Here is a 22,217-nt window from a genome sequence, read left to right as displayed (position 1 = left end):
AGAATCCCATGGACAAATAATATTACCTCCATTTTACAGATGTGGAAACTGAGGCCTCGAGAGTTTAAGTAACTTGCCCATGGTGACATAGATAATGACTCCAGAGCAAGCACCTTTTACCACTAAGATAAATTCTTAGAATTTTAATTGCAGGGTAACTAAATACGTAAAATTCTAAGATCTCAGAGTCATATTACCCAATTGCCCTCCAGAAAGCATATCCCAATTTGTATTCTCACCATCAGGGTATGAATGCTCATTTACTTTGCATCATCACCAACCTGGGGCACTATTAAATTGTATTATTCATTAGAGAAATGAAGCCCCGACTTCTGAGCTTATTCGTGCTCTTTACAGCACGCAAGCAACACAGTTCCTGATTGAAAGATTGATTTTCTTTAAATCAATGGTTCTTATCCTTTTTTTTGGTACATGGGCCCCTTTGAGAAGCTGATGGAAGCTATGAAGCAGCCACACAGAAAATGCACGTATGTATATCCAGTAACCCCTTCATTTTCAGGGGTTCACAGCCACCATTAGGAACTCCTGTGCTTGCTAGAGGATTGATACATCAACAACTTTAAAATTAAAAGCAGGACTAATAAACCCAGTCAAATGCTGGTTTAACCAGACTGTTCTTTTTAACAATCCTGCAGCATACGGAACCAGATTAGAAGAGGCTGGAATAAAATGCCCAGGCACCAAAATGGTGCATTTGCCATGTGAGGGGGAGGTACCTAGGTTAAGACTCTCCCCTGAGGTCGTGCTGTCCTCCTCCAAACCTCAGAGCAGAGGGATGGCCCGGCACCAGCCTGCCTCCATGTGTGCACTTCAGCAGACGCTGAAGAACAAGTCTAGGATCCTCCTGCCAAATGCACTTCTTTACACACTGGTGTTCTTCGTTATCTCCGCGCACATCCTGCTCCTTTATCATCTGGAAAGCCTCCTTCCAGATCAGTCAAATGTCCACCAGCCCAGCCCACCCCCTCCCGTCACGAGCAGTGGATAAGGACAAGGATGGAGGGGAGCATGAGGGCCAGGGCCTCGCCCACGCATCTGCTATGAATGCTGCTATGCCCGGCACAGTTTTCTGGGAGCCCTCCTTGGCCTGAGCACATGCTTCTGGCAGTAATGGGGGCCATTTTTCATAATGATCCATCGAGGCTCAGTGACATTTGCAGAATTAGAGAGGTGGAACATCTGGTCCCAGCCTGCAAGGAAGGAGGTAGACAGAGGAATTAGCATTCTTGAGTGAATTGCCCTGTTAGTTAGATGACCCAGCAGAGAATGTAGCTCCATCTGCATGGACAGGCCAGGGCTGCCAGACCACCGTGAGACATACACAAAGAATGCAGGTGGCCTCTTGAGCTGGAACCTTGCCACCCATCCAGGGCCATCTTTGGGGTCTCATTTTGCACAAGGCCACCACGTCCATGTCAGGAATATAGGAAGGAGTGGTGATGGGAAAGAGGGCTGTTCTGCCCTTTTATTGCCTGGCTTAATTTTATCTTTTGATCTCTATTTATTTTTTTTTTCTCCATCCTATGAGAACTTTGCCCTATCCTCTTGCTTTTGTTCTTGGCACGACCCACCTGCAGATGATGGAAGAATTTGTGAGTTAAACATCCCTTCTCCCTCCACCTTCTTGGGTCTCCAGGACTTACTTTCACAAGGCCAGGAGATGGCAGAAGCATGACTTCAATGCTAAATAATTATGGTTCCTCCTGGACTTGGCTGGGAAGATGAGTCATCTGAAACTAGTATATTTGCACGCCAACCCGGCTCATCTTTTTCCCCTTGTGCAGTGCATGCCCCTGTGGAATCTGCTCCACTTTCTTAAATGTCCTTTCAGTCCTTGGTTTCTTGGTGGTCCGTCTCACAAGGTCAAAACAGCAGAAGATGGGAGACGGGAGCTTGTGGGTTGTAATGAGACCCTAATACTTAATAGATCCATGACTCAGAGCAAATTACTTCTCTTCTAAGCCTCAGTTTCAACATTTTCAAAATGGAGATGATGCCCGTACCTCCCACATAGAATTGTTTTGGGTACTAAGTGAGATTATGCATGCTAGGGGTTAGATACAGTGCTTACTGCCTATAAACCCTCAATAGATGATTGCTGCTATTATTGTTGTTGTTGTTGTTGTTATTGTTATTAAATTCAGATCACTGCCATCTTCTGTATTTTCTTTGAAAACACCATCAAGATTGAGTCGATTTCTAACTGTCGTGAGAGTCAGCACGCATTCTCCACCTTCCTTGTGATCAGGACACTGTGTAGGACATCAGGCCTCCTCTCTCAGGAACTAAATGAACTAAGTTACCAGCCCTCTGAAACACACTTGCCCTGTTGCCACTGCAGCCTCACCCACAAAGGGGGTGCAATGCCCCGCCCTTCCAGCTTCTGTCTCCTCAAAACGTATGAAGATGGAATCCATTTTGCAGGGAACTTCTCTGAAAGTGGCGATGTCAAATAGCATCTCCTTCCCAAACTAGCACCCACGCACATCTCTCCATCCTACTGTAACCAGCACCTCCTGGTTTTCTTCTAGGCATCTCCAACCGAAACTTCCGGGGAAGTGACAAGTCTCCAGTCTGTGGGAATCAGCCTTGAGGTAGCAGAAAGATCAGTTGCTCTGAGGTCAGGCCTGGAATTGAATATTGTCTCTACCACTATGTAATCTTGAGCAATTTCCTTAATCACTGCAAGCCATAGTTTTTTCATCCATAACATGGGCATAATAATTGTATTCACCTCATAGGCTTGTGGAGACGGAATAAAATAATGAGTGAAATCTCCTTGCTTCCCTAATCAAATATTAACCTCCTGGATTAAGTGCTAAGCCAGTTCCAGGTACCCAGGAGATGTTCAATAAAGACTTGCTATAAAGTGGAACAAAACCTGGGGACTTTCCTCTGAGAGCTGTAATCTAAAAACTAACATCAAACTGAGAAGGGAGCATTGATTTACATGGAAAGATGTGGAGAAAATGGTATTTTCAGAAAATCTAGATTTTCTTTGAGGAAAGGAACTGTCTTTGGGAAAATATCTTAGTTAGAGTTGAAGGTGGAAGGGGAAACCTACCCTCCACCCTCACCACCCCCGTCTCTCTTCTCCCCATTTCCCTCAACAAGGCTGATGGCAAAGCTACCAAAAGGAAGAATAGAAATGCGTACCTTGAAAAAAAAAACAAGATTTTGGGCCAGCCCCCAGGGCCTAATGATTAAGTTTAGCACACTCTGCCTCAGCAGCCCAGGTTCGGTTCCCAGGTGCAGGCCTATCCTGCTCTGTTAGTGGCCATGCTATGCTGGCGGCCCACATACTAAAAAATAGAGGAAGATTGGCACAGATGTTAGCTTAGGGCAAATCTTCCTCAGCAAAAAAAAAGAAGAAGATGATTTTGGAACTCTTGGAGCAATCTGGGAAGAGAGGAAGTGAGATGGGAGAGCACAAGGAGGACCTCAGGGAGCCCAGCATTAAGTAGAGCTCCAAATGCTGTGTGTGGGTGATTGTCCTCTTGTGGAATCATTGCCTCAAGGTGGTATAAGCAGAGCAGGCTGTCAAGGGAAATGGAGCCCAAGCAGCAGGAGAGGAGGAACGAAGTTAGTCCTTCTGTCCCACTCCAGGAATGCAGAGACTTTGAAGGAGGGCTCTGGACTTCCCAGGGTTATGGAAAAGGGACACTCAAGACAATCTCACTCAGCTCTCAAGGGGCAGTAAGGCCCCCAGTGGACGTCTGGGCTACACATATATAAATAGCATAGGTGGTAAATATTCCACACCTCCAGTCCCTTCTTCATGGAAATTCTCAGCAAACATTCTCGCATGGTGGCAGCAAGCCCAGCCAGCTCTCTGTCCTACAGGCCGTCTTTGAGTTGAGCACTGAATTATCCACCTGTTAAGTTTCCTGGTGGTGAGGAGCCTTCAAGCTCCGAGAAAGGGCAGGAATTTCAGGGTCATTTTATGGCATGCTTAACTGGACCTAGACTGAGAAGCAAGACAAAGCCCCACTTGCTAAGATCTGGAGAGCGGCATGTATTCAGCAGCAAAGACTAATCATCTCATTATACAATATTCATGATACCAGCGATGTGCCTGGCTCTCAGGAAGTGAAAAGGCAGGAGAGGGCTCTGGCGAGAAGACAAGACAGCCTGGAGACAGCGGGCTGGCATCACTCACTCTGTGGTCGAGAAACTCTACCTGCAGGCGACAAGGAAAACATGGCCCCGAGATGTGGCAGTCTCAGGAGCCACACAAGTGGAAAGGAGACGCAGCACTCCCAGGCCCAACCCAAACCTGGCAAACCAGTTTGGAAATAAGGAAAAGTTTTGATTAACACCAGCCAAAGGACAGAACAGAGGGATGAGTGAGAAAGAGGAGGGCTGGGGAATCAGTGGACAGCTGCTGAGGGAAGGGATGAAAGGCATTGCACGGAGCCTAAGGGCCCAAGTGGCCCAGTCTGGGCATTTTACCATTTATTCCCTAAGGCCAGTCATTGTCCCTGTTCCCTCAGGGAGCCTTTCATCCAAACGCATGAGGCCTCTCAGCCCGCCAGCCCACCAGCAGTTTCATCTGCCCCCTTAGAAGGAAGGACCAAGTGTTGCAAAGCCTGTTTGTTCTAGGCTCAAAGACACTCTGGCTGCAGGTATATTGGTACCTTCTCTCCTCATTTTCATCCCACCTCTAAAATGGTGTGAACAGGGGCCGGCCCCATGGCCGAGTGGTTAAGTTCACGCACTCTGCTTCGGTGGCCCAGGGTTTTGCCAGTTCAAATCCTGGGCGTGGACATGGCACCACTCATCAAGCCATGCTGAGATGGCGTCCCACATGCCACAACTAGAAGGACCCACAACTAAAAATACACAACTGTGTACTGGGGGGCTTTGGGGAGAAAAAGGAAAAATAAAATCTTTACAATGGGGTGAACACAAAGCTTAGAATCGGAGCAGGAGGGGGCCTGGTAGCTAATGCAACACCTTCATTTCATACACGAAGAAACGGGGGCCCAGAAAGGTGATGTGCCCATTTAAAGGTCTGCCAGCTGCCAGCCCTAGGCTGGCTCTTTTTCCCCCTATATTCTCAAATTCTCAATCTCTCTCTCTCTCTAACTACAAAGGCGATGATTGTTCATTGCAGAAATAATTTTAAATACAAAGTGAAAAATCTTCCCATAAACCCATCCTCCAGAGAGAACCACTATGAATGATGTGGTGTATATTCTCCTAGATTTTTTTTTCTGTGAACATACTAATACACACACACACACACACACACACACTTTTTTCATAAAAATCAGATCATACTAGGCCTTCTCTTCTGAAATTTGATCTTTTCTATTTACTTCTGTCATGGACCTCATTCCATGTAGACTTCCCATTCTAATAGATGTATGGTTTTTCATTATGTGAATGGTACATGGTTTATTTCACAATCCTCTGTTATTGGAATTTAGGTAATTTCCCATCCCGGGGGGAACACTTGTGCAATTCCTTGTATTTTATCTTTGCTCCCTTTTAAGAGTACTTCTGTAGGATAAATTCCTGGATGTGGAGTACTTAGAGCAAAAGCTATGCTCATTTTAATTTTATTGGATAATGCAAATTTTCCACTCAAAATTTGTGCCCCCACCCAGAATACATGAAAATGTCTGTTTTCCCATATCTTTGCCAAATTGAGCATAAGCAATTTTTAAATATCTCCCAAACTAATAGACCCAAAATATTTTGCTGCTGCTTTTTTTTTTTTGGAAGATTGGCCCTGAGCTAACACCTGTTGCCAATCTTCCTCTCTTTTTTTTAATTTTCCCTCCCCAAAGCTCCAGCACATACTTGTATGTTCTAGTTGTAAGTCATTCTAGTTCTTGTATGTGTCACGCTGCCACACCATGGCTTGATGAGCGGTGTATAGGTCCACGCCCAGGATCTGAACTGGTGATCCCCGGGCAGCCAAAGCAGAGCACGAGAACTTAACCACTCCGCCGCGGGGCTGGCCCCATTTTGCTGCTTTTTAACTTGCATTATTTATTTTGTAAAGGAATTTCATTATGTTTTCATTAATTTCATTGGCTGTCCATTGTACTTTTTCTTGTTATTTGCTTATTCATATGGTTTGCTTATTTTCTGAGTTATTGTTTGCTTATTGATTTGAAAGAGAGCTTTGTGTATTAGAAATATCATTCCTTTTACTGTCATTTGAATTACAAATATTCCTCTCAATTCTTCTTCTAACTTTGTTTTTGAATTTTACAACCTTATAAAATGTCTAATCAAACTCAACAATACTTTTCTTTATGGATCATGAACTTGCATCATGCTTAAAATGGTCTTTTCTATTTCAAAAATCACAAAAATATTCACTTATATCTTCTAATATTTTAATAGTTTTTATACTTAAAATCTTGGATCCATCTGAGTTTATTTTGATGTAAGAAATAAAGTAGGGATCCAGCTTTATTTATTTTCAAGCAGCTAGCCTGTTGTCTCAACACTGCTTATAGAATAACCTCTTTTTTCCCCACAAACATTGAAATGGCATGTAAAATTCTCATGGATATTTGGCTCTCTTTCTAAACTATATAATTTCATTGATCTATTTGCATTTTCTTGCACTTCCTGCCCTAGTATATTTTTTATTACTGTAATCTTATGATAGGTTTTAATATCTGTAGGGGTGTGTTTACTCATCTTCCCAATACTACCCCCACCATTCTTCTTTATGTATTTTTAATTGACCTGGCTATTTTTTTCATGGTTATTCTTCGATATTCCAGAATCTTCCATATATTTAGTTTAGGATCATTTAGTTTCCCCTCTTTGCCCCCTCACCCAATAAAACACCTGTTGACATTTTAATGAGATTGTCTTGAATTTACAGATTAATTTGGGGAGAAATGAAGCTGTCTTGGAGAGAAACTTCCTGTACTAAAGGAAGCTATGTTTCTCCATTTAACATGTCTTCTTTTTATGCCCCTTTATAAAGTTTTATAGCTTCCTTCACAGAGGTCCCACCAATACTCAGTGTCTAAAAGGGTTCTGCACAGAAAATGCTATTTCCAGTGAGATCAAAGCATGGAACACACTCAGTTTGGCATCAAAGATGGACCCCTAAGATGGACCCCAAGAAACCACTCCATCCCATCTGCTCCCAACCCTGGGCCTAAGCTAGAAGGCAGCTTTCTCCTGGAAGCTGGAATGGGTCCATCAATTAATCAGTGGGTAACTGATGGCAGTGACCGTATGCCTAGTCCTGTGCTACAAGGACAGGACAGAGATCCCATCTTCCAGGAGCTTTGATGCTGCCTAATGACACAGTGGCACATCCCTTAAGAATGGCGTTCCATATTAACCCACGTGCTATGGACTCTGTTTTGATAGGAGATAAAGGAGAAGAGGCCTGGAGCAGTCAGGAAAGGTTTCAGGAAGGAGATGCGAACTGAACTGGGCATTGGCATGTGGTTACCATTTAAATAAATAAAGAAGAGGAAGGGGCAAAGTAGAAGCAAGGAAATCACTCCACAACCATTTATTCTGCACCGACTCTGAACCCGATTCTAGGCTAGGCACATGAAGACGAGGTGACGTGCTCAACAAATATTTATGCACATTCACTATAAGCCAAGCTCTGGGTTAGGTGCTAGAGAAACCAAGACGAGTAAGACTGACTCCGGCCTGGAGGAGCCTATAAACAAGGGAAACAGGCTCTTAAATAAGTAAGTCCAACAGTTGTTGTGATAGAAATCTGTGGAGAGAATATCAGAGACTCTTAATCTGGTGACCGTGCACCTCCTGGGTACCACAGATGGGATTCAGTGGGTCTGTGAGCCCCTGAAATTATATGATGCTAGATTATTTGCATTACCAGCACTGTCAGGTTAAGAACCACTGGGGTAGAGTGACACAAAACTCTTGGCTTCTAGATACTTGTGTTTTAATGGCCAGATAAAATATATGTAAAGATGCCATTACAAGTAACAAGCAAACAATTTTAGCCTTCCCACAGCCCAGAAGTGTGCTAAGAGTTCAGAGGCAATATTGTCTGTTGAGGAAACTGCCCAGCTTTGCGACCAGGCAGATGTGGGTTTGAATCCCAGCTCTACCATCTAATAGCTCTGTGACATTGGATGAGTTCCGTATACTCAGAGACTCGATTTCCACATCTGTAAATTGAGAATGGAGAATTACAGAACCCAGGCCACTCTCCTGCCTATGGGGAAGGTGAAACGAGGAAGGTGTGCAGGTCAGCTGGATCTTAGCAGGTCTTTGAGACCTGCTCATTCCTTCCTCCTGCTTTCACACTTCAGAGGAAGCTGGGCATTGTGGGCTGTGGTTACGAGAAGGAAGAATTTGAGCCAGGCCTGGAAAGGATCGAGAGGAGGAGGGGAAAGGAGAGGGAATCTCACACCAGTGCACAGTGTGGATAAAGGGAAAAGAGCCAGAAAAGTCCATTCACATTGCGAAGAATCAGTCCATTGCAGCCAAGTTGAGCAGCCTAAGTAGTTTGAACTTTATCCTATAAACTGTAGGAGCTGCTGGGGGGTTTGGGGCAAGGGAGTCAGTCCCATGGTGACGTGGCTCTCAGCCCAGCCTCTGCTCATCCACAAATCCCAAGATACCCCAGGAAAGCAATTTTAAAAATAAAACTGTAACGTGGGTGAAGGCAACACTTCTCATCCCAGGACCTTGTTAAAAAGCAGATTCTGATTCACTGGGTCACTGGGACCCTGCATTTCTAACAAGCACCCAGGTGTTAGTGCTTCTGTTTATCCATGAACCTCACTCTGAGGAGCCAGGGGCTAATATATTTCAGTTTTATTATTTTTATTACTATTATTATTCATGTAACACATGTTGGCTGAGTGCCTATCACGTGTCAGGCGCTGCACTAGGCACTGGGGAGAGAGAGAAAAATCAGACCTGAACTCTCTTTTCTAAAAGCTCACAGACTAATCAAAGGAGATGAGCCATAGCCCTAAGCAACTGTAATTCAAGGTAGAAAGTGATAAATGCCATATTTCAGGTTCAGATAAAGGGCTTTGAAATTCAGCAAAGAGAGAGATTATTCCCAATTGAAGGAGAAATTTCCTGGTGTTTAAGGAGATGAATAGAAGCTTCTTTTTCTTATTATTAAACAATGAATAAGAACCCAGACTTCAGAGTTGGATTTTAATCCTAGCTCTACCACTTACTAGACATGTGACTTTGTTAATCTCTTAAACCTCAGTTTTCTCATCTGTAAAATGAGGTACAATGATAGCAGGGCTGCTGGAAGGACTGTGTGAGTGAGGGTTTGTAAACATGGTGCCTAATAACTGGTTTCCAGTCCATTGCAAAGGGTGCCTCTGGTGATTATGATTGTTTTCAGCATTTGCTTTAAAACTTAACATGGGTCTGTAGGCCCCAAAGATATTGTTTGTGTTAGACAACTTTATGATCTCATTCCAGGATTAAGTGGCAAATAAAAATGGAAAAACCTCTCGGGGAATTTCCAGATCCAAGGAGACCTTTACAAAGCTGGTGCTGAAAGAATTAGCAACTATTTTAAATTTTTCAAGTTTTTATTGGGCCAAACCATTTCAGCTAGGGAGACGTGGCTTGGCTGTAGCTGTAGCCAAACGCTCCTAATAAGAGCCATGCTGAAAAGGAGCTCCACTCTATTTACAAGCCAAGCAAAATGGTTCTACCACTGGCTCCCCTGAGGTCATCGGGTTTGTCTGATGCTGAAATAAGTCAAAGCAAATTTATAACCCGAGAGTCCCATAATGTCAAAGCCCAGAGTGATTTCACAAACCACCCAGCCCTGGGGGGGACGAGATAAATGGTGCTTTGGGTCCCTAAGCCTTGCTGCAGTCTCCAAACCCACCCATTCGTCATTCTTTCAATCAATGTTTAATGAAGGCCTATGGTTGGAGGAATACATAAGGAATAAAGAGGGCCCCCCTTTCTGCCCCACAGTAAAGGGATAAGGGTAGGAGACCCCCAGGCACATCAGGAACTAACAGAAGAGGCTGCTGGGCTTAAAGAAAGATCTCATTTCAAACCTCTCTCTCTTACCTGTGTGTGACGTTGGGCAAGCACTGCCCTCTGTTGGTGCCTCCGTTTCTTCATCTGTAAAGTTGCGATAATCCCACTTTGCTCATAAAGCCATTATGGGCACTAAATGAAATAGAATATGAGAAAGTTGGTTGACACATAACAAGGACCCAATAACACAGTATCTTTTGGGTTGTTTTTTATTTTTTAAATAATATTCATTGGACTTTTCCCAATTACAAAAGTAATTCATGGTTATGGCGAAAATTTTGGAAAATACCAAAAAATACAGAGAAGGAAAATTCACCATAATTCCAACACCCAAGGATAAACACTCTTGATGTTTCTTCCACGTGTATCCTTCCCGTCCTTTATACACATCAACACATATATTTTGTTTCCTCATGAGCTATAGGGGTCGTGACTAAGAGCCTCTGTTAGAGGCTGCATGGATTCAAATTCTAACTCCCTCATCCACTAGCTCTGTACCTCGAGCAGCTTACCTTCCATTCCCGCTGACATAACAGCCATAGCCTCCAGGGTGCATGCAGGCTGGATGCTCAGTCACCAATCAGTGCCGTAGACAACAGTGTGGAATGGCGCCCCGTAGAGCTGCGCAGGGCAGAGTCATGCCAGGCTGCCTTGGGAACAGTGACTGGCATAAGAATGGTTACGCATCCAGCCTGGTGGCTGGCACAGAGTAGGAGCCTGTGAAATGATAGGTACTACTCTACAAACATGCCCAGTGGTTTTGAAGAGTGGAGGTTCACAGAGGGTTGAGACTTTGTGTTCACTCTTCAGATTCGTTGCTTGTCACCTTAAGGATGACCTGCTGGAACCACATCCAGCCAAGAAATGCTTCTCCCTGTGCTGACCCTCCTCAGCCTTAGCCTCGGATCCTTGCACTTCCCTGACCCTTAAAATCACCCTCAGGCAGGCAAAGCCCAAGAGGAGTGGGTGAGCTCATTGCAACATCTGCTGGCCCCTTTAACCCTCCCGGCTCAAGCTCCACCTCCTAATCGCCCCACCCATGTATCAAGCTTTCCACCCCTGTAAGCCCTTTCAGAAGTGCTGTCTCGTTTCATCTACTTAAAAGCCTCAGTAAAAGGCTACCAAGAGGCGTCAGAGTGGAACCATGGGCCTCTGCAAGTGGTTTCCCAGGGCTGCGCCTATACTCTGCTCAGATTCACTCCAGATTTGGGTGATATGCAAGAGAGCTTGAAATGGCATCCAGAGAAGGCACAAGAAACTCTGAGGCACATATTCAGTCAATCAGTCAGTCACTGAGCAAATATTTATTTAGCACCAACTATGTGCCAGGGGCTGGGTTCTCCAGTGAGAAAGTTATTCCCTGTTCACTTGCCTTCCAATCCTTTAGGTTCCTCAAAGAGAATTTCCTCTCCATCTAGGGTCAGCAAGTCTTCAATATGCCTCAACCCCTGCTAATCTCCCTTTTTGAAAAAGAGAGAGCAGGCCTCAGGTCCACCACTGACTGGAGCAATGCAGAAGTACTAATATCATTTTGTTTTCATCTTATTTTTCTGTATCATGACATTCTATTTATAACAAATGATGCAGGTTTTAGAATAGTGATAGAAAGCTTCCTTTTAAAAAAAAAGTTTAGTTTCGATACCAAAAGTAAATTAATTTAAAGAAAAGTGTTAAGTTATTGGTGGTCCAGGTGGGAGGCCTACTGATGTTTAGGAAGCCTAGACTTGAGATGAGTGAGTATTAACCATTTGGGGCTTGCTGACCCCTTCAAGCCCATATAGACAGCTATGCATCCTCCCCCAGAAAAATGCGTGAACATCCGGTACAATTTCAGCAGGTTCAAGAACCGCCTGGAGCCCATACTTGGGCACGTATTGGGAAGAACAGCAAGGTGAGGGTCTCAAGCCTGGTCAACACATTTCATCTCATCCTCTTTGCCACCTCTCACCTTTGTAGCTGTAGTTATGGCAATAACAGCAGTGCTGGCAGTAGGAAAGGTAGCAGTGTTTGCAGCAGGTAGAATTGCTATACTTACTGACTGCCTTCAATGTGGCAGGCACTTACCATCCTAAGCGCGTCTCATCCGTGCAGAAAAGAACTATCACCATCCGGATAGGGAGGCAGCTGCTACTTCTTCAAGTGGCTTCTCCAAGGTCACACAGCCGGGAAGCCAGAGCTAGGATGTGAACCCAGATCTACCAACCTGTGACGCCTGAACAAGTCCTTAACCACTAAACTACTCTGCCTCAATGAATGTTTGTTGAATAAAAGAATGGCAATTTGAGCAGGTCCTGGCAGCCATGATGCCATTCACCAGCTGAATTACATCAACCAAGTCACTCACCCTCACTGAGTTTCCATTAAGGAAGGAGGTTTCCCAGTCCTGGCAAGCCATGATGCTGAGACGCATGGCAAGGAGCATTGGACCGTTTCATGAGCAAGAGAAGTGGAGCCAAGCTCAGGGACATGCCCAGCAAGTTAGTGGCCATGTCAAAGAGCCCAGCACAGCCTTGACTTCCAGCAGAGAGCAGGCCTTCCAGGAATCCGCATTTCCTGTTAAGATTTGCTCCCCTTTCCCTGGCAGCTTCGTTGGCCCCCAAAGGTCTGTTTGAGTGCCCATGGAAAAAGATCCCTGTCACCAATTCTCTTTCATGCCAGAGAGGCTCAGCGCCTTCCCTAATTAACCACGGGTTCTTGGCTCCCACCAGGGCAGGCAGCCTAGCAAACAGAGCCCCTAATCCCAGTAGCTACTGTGCTGCTGAGGGGAGAGGGAGGACGGAAGGGGCCGAAATATGTGTGGAATCCAAGGCGCCCAGCAGTCCAGTCCCGGAGCCACACTGCCCCTCTGTGGTGGGTCTAGAGAAGCAGGCACGCCCCGCAGGCATGGGCAGGATTTCCATCACCGGCTTCACGGACACTGAATTTTAAGGCTGGACAGGACTCAGATGACACCAGTCAACTACAGGAGGGAAACTAAGGCCCAGAAAGAGAAAGCAATTTAACGATAGATCGAGTTACCAAACATAGTTTCCACCCATAGGTTTCCTGTAATTAGATTTCCAGCCCAATCAGTGATTCACAGGAATAATAATTATTATTTGGTTAATTAGCATTAATGCAGAGTTGATTTGTGTGGCAGGCACCCGGTACGCAGAATGCTAATAAGGACTTTACACATTTTATCTTGCTTAATCCTCACAGTAGCCCAGAGAGATGGGTACTATGATTAGCTCCTTTTACTGATGAGGAAACTGAGGCTCAGGGATAGTCTGAAACTTGCTCAAGATCTCATGGCTGCTGGTGAGAGAGCCAGGATTCTATCCGAAGGAGTCCAATTCTGACAAGAAAAGGACTCCCTGTCAGAAGTCACTGAGGGCTTGCTGGGGTGGGGGTGGGGGGCTGGGGAGAAGTGGTTCCATGCTGGGGGGTATGGGAGGACCAGATAAAACGGAATGCAAATGGAACAAGAGGACCGGCGAGATGACTAGTCATTATCCAGCTTCCAGACAAGCGAGGATTCAAAACTGATGGCACCCAGAGTTGTGGCGCTGTAAGGAAAATATCATGCTCCTACACAGTCGACGGGAGGGTAAATGGGTCCCCCCGGTTCAGAAGGCAATTTGGCTAGCTGTCACTACTTAAATGTGCAACTGACCCAGGGAATCCTCGTGTAGGAAATTATCCTACAGAAACATTCAAACGTACAAAAAAGCAAAATGCAGACGAGTTTTCGTTACCGCAATTTGTAACCGCCAAAAATGGAAGCCACCTGCTTGACCATCGTTAGGAGAGAGTTAAGTAAACTACTATATATCCAGACAGAAGGAGGGAGTGTCCCGACATGGGGAAATGTCTTGTATATATTCTAAACAAAGAATACATCTTCCAAGCAATTTGGGGAAACGTATGTGTATGATGCCATAAAAACAATCTAAAAGGATAAAAACAAAGCTGTTAACCCTGGCCCCCTCTACTTGAATGGAGAAAGAATTTTCACTCTATATTTTATATATATTTTTTGTAATGTATAATTTTTTAATTTTTTATTTATTTATTTATTTATTTTTTGAGGAAGATTAGCCCTGAGCTAATGTCTGCCACCAATCCTCCTCTTTTTGCTGGCCCTGAGCTAACATCCATGCCTACCTTCCTCTACTTTATATGTGGGATGCCTACCACAGCATGGCTTGACAAGGAGTGACACGTCCACACCCAGGATCCCAACTGGTGAACCCCGGGCCACCAAAGCAGAACATGTGAACTTAACCACTGTGCCACCGGGTCAGCTCCCTGTAATGTGTAATTTTTTTTAATCCACTTTTTAAATTTTAAGTAAGTGAGGCTTTTTAAATAGACTTTATTTTTTAGAGCAGTTTTAGGTTCACACCCACACTGACAGGATGGTGCTGAGATTTCCCATACACCCCCACCTCCTCACATGCACAGCCTGCCTGGTTATCAACATCCCCACCCAGAGTGGTACATTTGTTACAATTGATGAACCTACACCGATGCATCAAAAGCACCCAGAGTCCGCAGTTCACATTGTGGCTCACTCTTGCTGCTGTAAATTTTATGGGTTTGGACAAATGTATAATGCTGTGTATCCACAACTATAGTCTCATACCAACTAGTTTCATGGCCCTAAAAATCCTCTGTGCTCCACCTACTCATCCCTCCATGTGTCACTTTTGTAATAAAAATACACAAATCGGGAGAGGAAAAGAAAAGAAAAGAAGATGTGGTTCCTGCCCAGAAGGAATTTATAGCCTGGGTGGTAAACAGGATTCAGCCAGCCCTGGGGTGGCTCAAGAACTTCAATGGGCAAACAATAAAATAACAGATAAGACCTGATTGTATACTTTCTGTGGCCACGAACAAAGAAGTCAGCCTGAGCTGGGTGGGGTTAATGAAAACAGAGTTCCTGGAGGAGGGCAATGACTGAGCCAGGATATACAGTGTCTTTGAAAAATGGCCATCATTATATTATTATTCTCAAGGTGCCAGATCCTGTGTCAAGTATTTTACATGGATATTTTCATGTATTTAAAATTACCCTATGAAACGGATATTGCCCCCATTTTATGGATGAGAAAATTGAGCCCGAGGGGGCCAATTAACTTTTCTAAAGTCAAACAGCCAATACACACAAAAAAGGGACTCAAAACCAGGTCTATGTGATCCCAAACCCTGTGCTCAAGCCACTGGGCAACACTGCCTAAATCAGCCAAGGGCAAAGAATGACCTTCCCAGAGGAACAAGCAGCTCAGGGAGCCCAAACTCAAAATGTGGCTGTAAATTTTTGCCCACAAGAAAAGTTGGCTTCATCCTCTAACCTGTGGCTGAATACTTCTCATGGCCGCGGTCTTGGAGAGCACTTTATAAGAAAATTAAAGCAAAGATCCAGCCCGTCTTTGTTCTTAACAAGGCACTTCCAGTGTGATGGAGGTGAAGAAGAACCTAGAAAGAAATGGCACTTGATCACAGGGACAGAGTGACATTTGTGCCCCTCTCATGGTACTCATCAGGAGCTCAGTATTTGTGGAATGAATGAATGAATGTATAAAATGTAAATAGCTACAACTATCATATTCTGGCGTCCTGATCCGTAAAGTGGGGCCAACAGTAATACTTTCGTCAAGGGATTGTGATAATTAAGGGAGCTAACAGTGTAAAGAGTTTAGCACAGGACCTGTACAGAGCACACACACAATATAAATCGTGGCTCTGATGAACATTAGCTGTTAGCATTATTGTTATTTGTGTATCCTTTAAAAGTGCCGGTCCCTCAGGATACCTCCCCATTAAGCCATGTATTGCCTATTGCACTACCTAGGGTTGGCAAGCAAAGCTACAAGTTTGCCTTCAGCCAGCGTGCTCTCCTGCTCTGGATCCTTCCCACCTTTGGCCATGACTATCGTTGTGTGCCCAGCCTCCATCCTGGGACCTACATGTCCTCATTAAGGTGGTGTGCCTACCCGCACACACACTCATCAGCATTTACCCTCCAGGGTAACGCACAAGCTTTATCTCCCTCTCTCCACTTCTCCCCAGAATTTATTCTCCAGTTTCCCATTTTATCAAAACCAGTTCCTATGCCCTTCAGACCCAGTGACAGAAACAAGTGCATCCCTGTGGACAGAGACAACTCATCCATCATGGTTACTAGGTGTTCAGATGTCATATTTGCATTTCAGCTAGGACCTTCCCCACAGTGTCTTAATCCAAAGGAGTATCTGGGATGGTGGGACGAACACCTAAGGTGCAGGCCTTGTCACAAATACGACCACAAGGTGGCTGCCCCACTAACAGCAAACAGAACGGAGCCCCACGTTTCCCACATTTACCCTGAGTTGAGAAGACAGCCTGTACTTGTAATTAGCACTTGCCTCCGGCTATGGATGACCTTTCCAAATTCAGCCCCTCTGGCTTCACCCAGCACCAGGAGCCCAGCCACCAACCCTGGGTTACTAAGCAGAGAAGCAGGAGGCTCCCTGTAACAACAGGCCAAACCTATTCAGAAGGAGAAGTGCTACGGGGAGAAAATCAAGTGCAATCCAAAATCAAAGACTTGGACTCTTGTAGCATCTGTGCCACCGCGGTGGGATCTTCAGCCACTCCCTGGGTCTCGCATCATCATCTGCAAAACAAAGAGGTTGAACTTCCGGATTTCTAACATCCCTCCCATTCAGATATTCCAGAGGCACATGCTCTTCAGTCAACAAACGGATTCGAAGATGATCCCAAAGACCAGGCCCTTGGGAAGCTCACAGTCTAACAGAGGAGCTAAGACAGGAATACGAAAGTCGAAAGTTGCTGTACCTCAGGCCAAGTGGCAGGGTTAGGGACATGGTTTGAAGTTATGTTCTGTAAAGTATAATCCCATTTTTTTAAATATTTAAGTATGTACATATAACAGAAAAAAAATCAGGCAGTGTATGCACTTTGCATTGCAGAGTCATGCATGCTTTTAAAATATTTTTTCTTTTGTTTTTGCTTTTTTATGTTTTCTCATTTTCCACAAAGGGTATTATTAATAGTATTTTTTAAAAAATATATTTTTAATTCGAACAGAATTTAGTTTAAATCCCAGCAATATTACAAACATGCTGTGTGACCCGGGGCAACTCACTTAACCTCTCCAGTCTCAGCTGCCTTTGCATTTACCATGAAAATTGTTTTTAATTTAATATGGCCATAAAATGTTTTTGGACCGCAAATGCAGAAGGATGAGTTAATCATGTTTCTCAATTCATAATAGCCCGGTGTCGTGGGTCCCCGCCAGGCCTCTCTCTTATGTTATTGATTTATTTCCTTTTATTCGCATTCCCCATTCTCATTTCCATCTGCCTCCATCCTTAGGCAACCCTTTTGTGTTTGATAATGTATTTTTTAATTTGAAAGTGTTTTTGCAAAATGCGTGGGATTGTTTGGTGCGTTACTTAAACAGAATTATGTTATAAATCTCATTCTGTTTCCTACTTTTTTCACAAAGAACAATGTATTTAAGATCTTTCCATATGGCTGGATGGACATTGTCATCCAGGGCCTCTAAGCACTGCATAATTGCTATACTACACATCAACCCCACAATACCTTTCCATAATTCCCAGAGAGGGACACCCAGGTTTCTCCAACTCTCTGTCACCATAAACAGCACTGCCCTGAGCATGCTCAGACACATCCCCGTATGGACCCACGTAAAATTTCTTTGAGATCTATGTCCTAGAGCAGAATTGCTGGGTCAAGAGGTCTGTGTATACTTAACAGGACCAAGTGGTGCCAGAGTCTCTTCCAGGTCTTCAGAGTCTGTGCCCTGACCAGCCATACAGAAGGCTCCCATGTCCCCACACCCCTGCCTACATTTGGCACTATCCAGCTTCCTAATTTTTGCCAGCCTGACAGATACATTACATCTCTTAGTCGTTTTCATTTTAATTTATTTGACTGTCTAATATGTTGAGCATCTTGGTATATGCTCATGATGGGTTTCCTGTTTTGTAAATTGGCTGTTTGTTTCCTTTGCCCACGTTTCTACAGGGAGTGCTGTCTCTCTTGTTGATCTGCCAGAGTTCCTTATATACTCTAAATACCACCTCTTGACTATCTTAGACACTGTAAATATCTTCTCCCACCCTTGCCTCCGAGTGCATCTTTTTGAGCTATTCGGTTGTTTTTCTTCACCTAGATCAAAAAGATCGTCCTTTTCTTTGTCTTCTTTTACCTTTAAAGTTTTACCATTCCCATTTAGGTCTTTAATACATCTCATATTTGCCAGGGAAATAAATCAGCGCCTACTTCAGGGCGTTTTGTGAAGGCTGAAATAATCTAGGAGAAGCTCCTGGCACAGGACCCCCGACCCAAGAGCTGGGCAATTGTGGGTGATGATTATTATCATTTGAATAGAAAGCGGTAAGCGCCGCCCTAGGAAAGCTAGAGATCTAGGAGCTTCGGGGCTGTTGAGCTAGATCAGAAAGGTTTTATGGGCGAAGGGGCCGTTATCAAGGTTGGCCCTAAAAATGAATGTAGGATTCATTTATTTTGAGATGGAAAGGCGAGCATTCCAGGCAGAGGAACTGGCCTGGGCAAAGGCCTGGCGGCCAAAATGCTGCCCGTTGACGATGCTTAGGCGGAGCACACGGAGGAGAGGTTCTGACTACTCACAAACCGCTGTCTGTCTTTCTGCCCGTGCCCACCCCACCCCCTCCCCGCTGCAGGCTCCCTGTTCTCCACCCTGAAGGCCCCCGACGCCGTGTTCAAGGTGGTGTTCTGGCTGGGCTACTTCAACAGCTGCCTCAACCCCATCATCTACCCGTGCTCCAGCAAGGAGTTCAAGCGCGCCTTCGTGCGCATCCTCGGGTGCCAGTGCCGCGGCCGCCGCCGCCGCCGTCGCCGTCGCCGCCTGGGCGGCTGCGCCTACACCTACCGGCCGTGGACGCGCGGCGGCTCGCTGGAGCGCTCGCAGTCGCGCAAGGACTCGCTGGACGACAGCGGCAGCTGCCTGAGCGGCAGCCAGCGGACCCTGCCCTCGGCCTCGCCGAGCCCCGGCTACCTGGGCCGCGGCGCGGCGCCGCCCGTCGAGCTGTGCGCCTTCCCGGAGTGGAAGGCGCCCGGCGCGCTCCTGAGCCTGCCCGCGCCCGAGCCCCCCGGCCGCCGCGGCCGCCCCGACGCGGGCCCGCTCTTCACCTTCAGGCTCCTGGCCGAGCCCGAGAGCCCCGGGACCGACGCGGGCTGCGAGGCCGCGGCCGACGTGGCCAACGGGCAGCCGGGCTTCAAAGCCAACATGCCCCTGGCGCCCGGGCAGTGTTAGGGGTCCGCGCCCGCTCCCTGTCCCCGGGGAGGACAGCATCGTGGGGGGCGGGCGGGGCGGAGGGGCAGGGCCGTGTTGGCGCCGGGTAGACGCGGGCCCCAGGGGGAGACAGGGCGGGGAGAGGGCCAGCTGCTTTTCTGGCAGGGGCATGGGTGCCAGGTACAGCGTGGAGAGCTGGGCCCAGCATGCTGAGAGCCCGGGGCCCCGACGCCGGCCGGGATTTCGTCTCTCTCTCTCTGTACATATATCCACAAGTCCCTGTGTCCATGTATTTAACCGTGGGTACACGTGCGTGTGTCTGTGCGGTGTACGTGTGGTCTGCATGTGTGCGTGAGTGGGGCCGCCCGCGCGGGGCAGAGCGAGTGTGCGCCCAGGAGAGAGCGGGGCCGTCGTCTGTCTGGTGACTTCGTATCTCTCAAGCCCCTCCTTTTACTTCCCTGAACGATGGCACTTGGGCGGGGGTGGAAACACAGTCGGACATTAAAGGTCAATTCTCCTGTGCGGCTTCGAGTAGTCTGTGAAGTGGGTGGGAGGCAGGGTCTGCAGTTTCCTTTTCGTTCCTCTTCGGGGTTGCCCGGTCCCTTCGGCCGGTCCTGCGGGCCACGGATGTGCTGGCCCCGCCTGGCCCCATTTCTGCCTTTGCCGTTACTGCCCTCCAGGGCTAAACAGATCTGACCCTGTGGCTGAAAGTGACTCCCTGGACTTGTCCCATGAATCCTGCTTGCCTGCTTTTTTTTTTTTAACATTTTGTTTTTTAAGATTTTTATTTTTTTCCTTTTTCTCCCCAAAGCCTCCCGGTACATAGTTGTATATTCTTCGTTGTGGGTCCTTCTAGTTGTGGCATGTGGGACGCTGCCTCAGCATGGTTTGATGAGCAGTGCCATGTCCGCGCCCAGGATTCAAACCAACGAAACACTGGGCCACCTACAGCCTACAGTGGGGCATGCAAACTTAACCACTCAGCCGGGGGCCAGCCTCTGCTTGCCTGCTTTTGACCCTTAGCAGTATTTAAACCCTCCTGCTGTGGGCAACACTGGGCAACGTGTCACCTGGCCCTGATCCCTGGGACCCCAGTCCTGGCTGGGGCTCCCTGGCCAGCATCCTAGGTGGACCTGTCCGGTGAGAGGGGATGGGAGCCCCGCTGAGAGATGGGCTGGGGCTGACTCCCTTCACCTCCTCCCAGCATCCCTAGAGCAAACACTCTGTTCTTTGGGCCCATGGAACCTGAAAAAGAAATCCAGACTGCAGAATTTTCTGGATAAGATATGGGTCTGTGTGGCCAAGCAACACACATGGGCACAAGAACCCTCCTGAGCGCTCCTGATTGACAAGCCTGCCTGAGAAAGTCAGGCAGAGAGGGGGAGCCCCCCTTGGAGAAGGTAACCTCGGTTCTGGTTTCAGCCCTGCTACCAACTTACTGTGCCACCTGGAGAAAGTCACATCCTCTCTCTAGATCGTGGTTTCCCATCTGCGTAATGATAGGATTGATTCTAAGGTCTTTCCTGCCTCTGAAAGCCTCCAATTTGCTAAAAGAATAAAGGTTGGAGAACAAAACAAGCAGCATTTTTCTTTGCTGATATTCAAAAAAAAGCGTGAGAGGAACCCACCTCAATCCCTGTCTCTTCCCGCTTTGCTTTTTCTAAGTTGAGCTTCATAATTTCTCAAATGGCAAGAGCCTCTTTTAGTAATATTAGCACATCAATCATTTATTCTACAAATAATTGAAATAGAAAATGCCTTAAGGGGGGAGGGGCAGTCATTCATGTAGCTGAAAAGTGTAGGAGCATCAAGCATGGCTGGATCCAGGGGCTTAAAGAAGACTGCCAGCTTGCTCACAGGCTCTCACTCTTTCATTGAGCTTCCATCGTTTAGCTCTGCTTTTTTTTATATGTTACTCCTGTTTCCTTTATGCAAATAGCTTTCTCACACCATTCTTACACCTTGAAAACCCCTCAAAAGGAGAAATAACATTTCCCAGCAGTTCTACCAAAAAAAAAAAAAAAAGTCCTGGGAAGCTAGAGTTCTGTATCACAGACCCCTTTGAGACTCTGATGAAAGCTATAGATATTCCTTCCAGAAAAATGCGCATATAAAAAAATTTACAGGGGCCAGCCCCCTGGCCAAGTGGTTAAGTTTGTGCACTCTGCTGCGGCAGCCCGGGGTTTCGCCGGTTCGAATCGTGGGCGCAGACATGGCACTGCTTGTCAGGCCACACTGAGGCGGCGTCCCACATGCCACAGCTAGAATGACCCACAACTAAAGATACACAAATATGTACTAGGGGGTTTGGGAGAAAAAGGAAAAATAAGAAGAAGGAACAGTTTGGGGCAATCTTCTGAAAACATTTTTTTAGCAACGCAAATAGTTCAAACTAGCCTTACACAGAATCCTGATGTAAGTGCAGCCCAGACTGAAGTGGGTAAAGCAGGACAGAGTCCCAGCCCCTTGGCCTCCTCCTTGTCCTCAGCCCTTCCTCTGACCTGTACCCGAGGGCTCCGTAGAATGAGGTTTGAAAATCACTGGTCTAGTGCATGGTCAAGTAAATAGGACACGGAGTCAGTAAGACCTGAGTTCACGTCTTGGTTCTGTGTGACCTTGGGCAATTCATCTTGCCTCTTCTGCTCTGTTTCTCCATCTGTCAGATGGACGTGATCACCACAGCCCACCAGGAAGCACAAAGGATTCGGTGAGATCATTGTGGTATAAACACCAAACTATGAATCACTGGGCAGATGCAAGTTACAATTTGGACCTCTGAAGCCACAGGCACCAAAGGCATTTCCCGAGCTGCTCAGCTGTGATGACCTCACACAATACTGGTGTTTGGAGGCCACCCAGGCAGCACAGGGAGGCCATGGCAGCCTTCTGCCTCTTCCCAGAAGGAAGG

At 46.4% G+C, this 22,217-nt stretch overlaps 1 protein-coding gene across 1 annotated transcript in view; it reads left to right on the top strand.

Annotated features, from left to right (window-relative positions):
- Nucleotides 1-19,831, top strand: part of ADRA1B (adrenoceptor alpha 1B) — a 48,008-nt gene extending 28,177 nt beyond the window's left edge. The window contains exon 2 of the mRNA XM_005614854.4: nucleotides 18,738-19,831. Within this exon, the coding sequence (XP_005614911.2) occupies nucleotides 18,738-19,330 (593 nt within the window). The 3' untranslated portion in view covers nucleotides 19,331-19,831. The remainder of the gene's footprint in view (nucleotides 1-18,737) is intronic.
- Nucleotides 19,832-22,217: the final 2,386 nt, after the last annotated feature.

Source organism: Equus caballus, chromosome 14 (assembly GCF_041296265.1).
Source record: "Equus caballus isolate H_3958 breed thoroughbred chromosome 14, TB-T2T, whole genome shotgun sequence".
Taxonomy (NCBI): domain Eukaryota; kingdom Metazoa; phylum Chordata; class Mammalia; order Perissodactyla; family Equidae; genus Equus; species Equus caballus.
The sequence above is the reverse complement of the archived record's forward strand: the minus strand, read 5'-3'. Positions and strand labels throughout refer to the sequence as shown.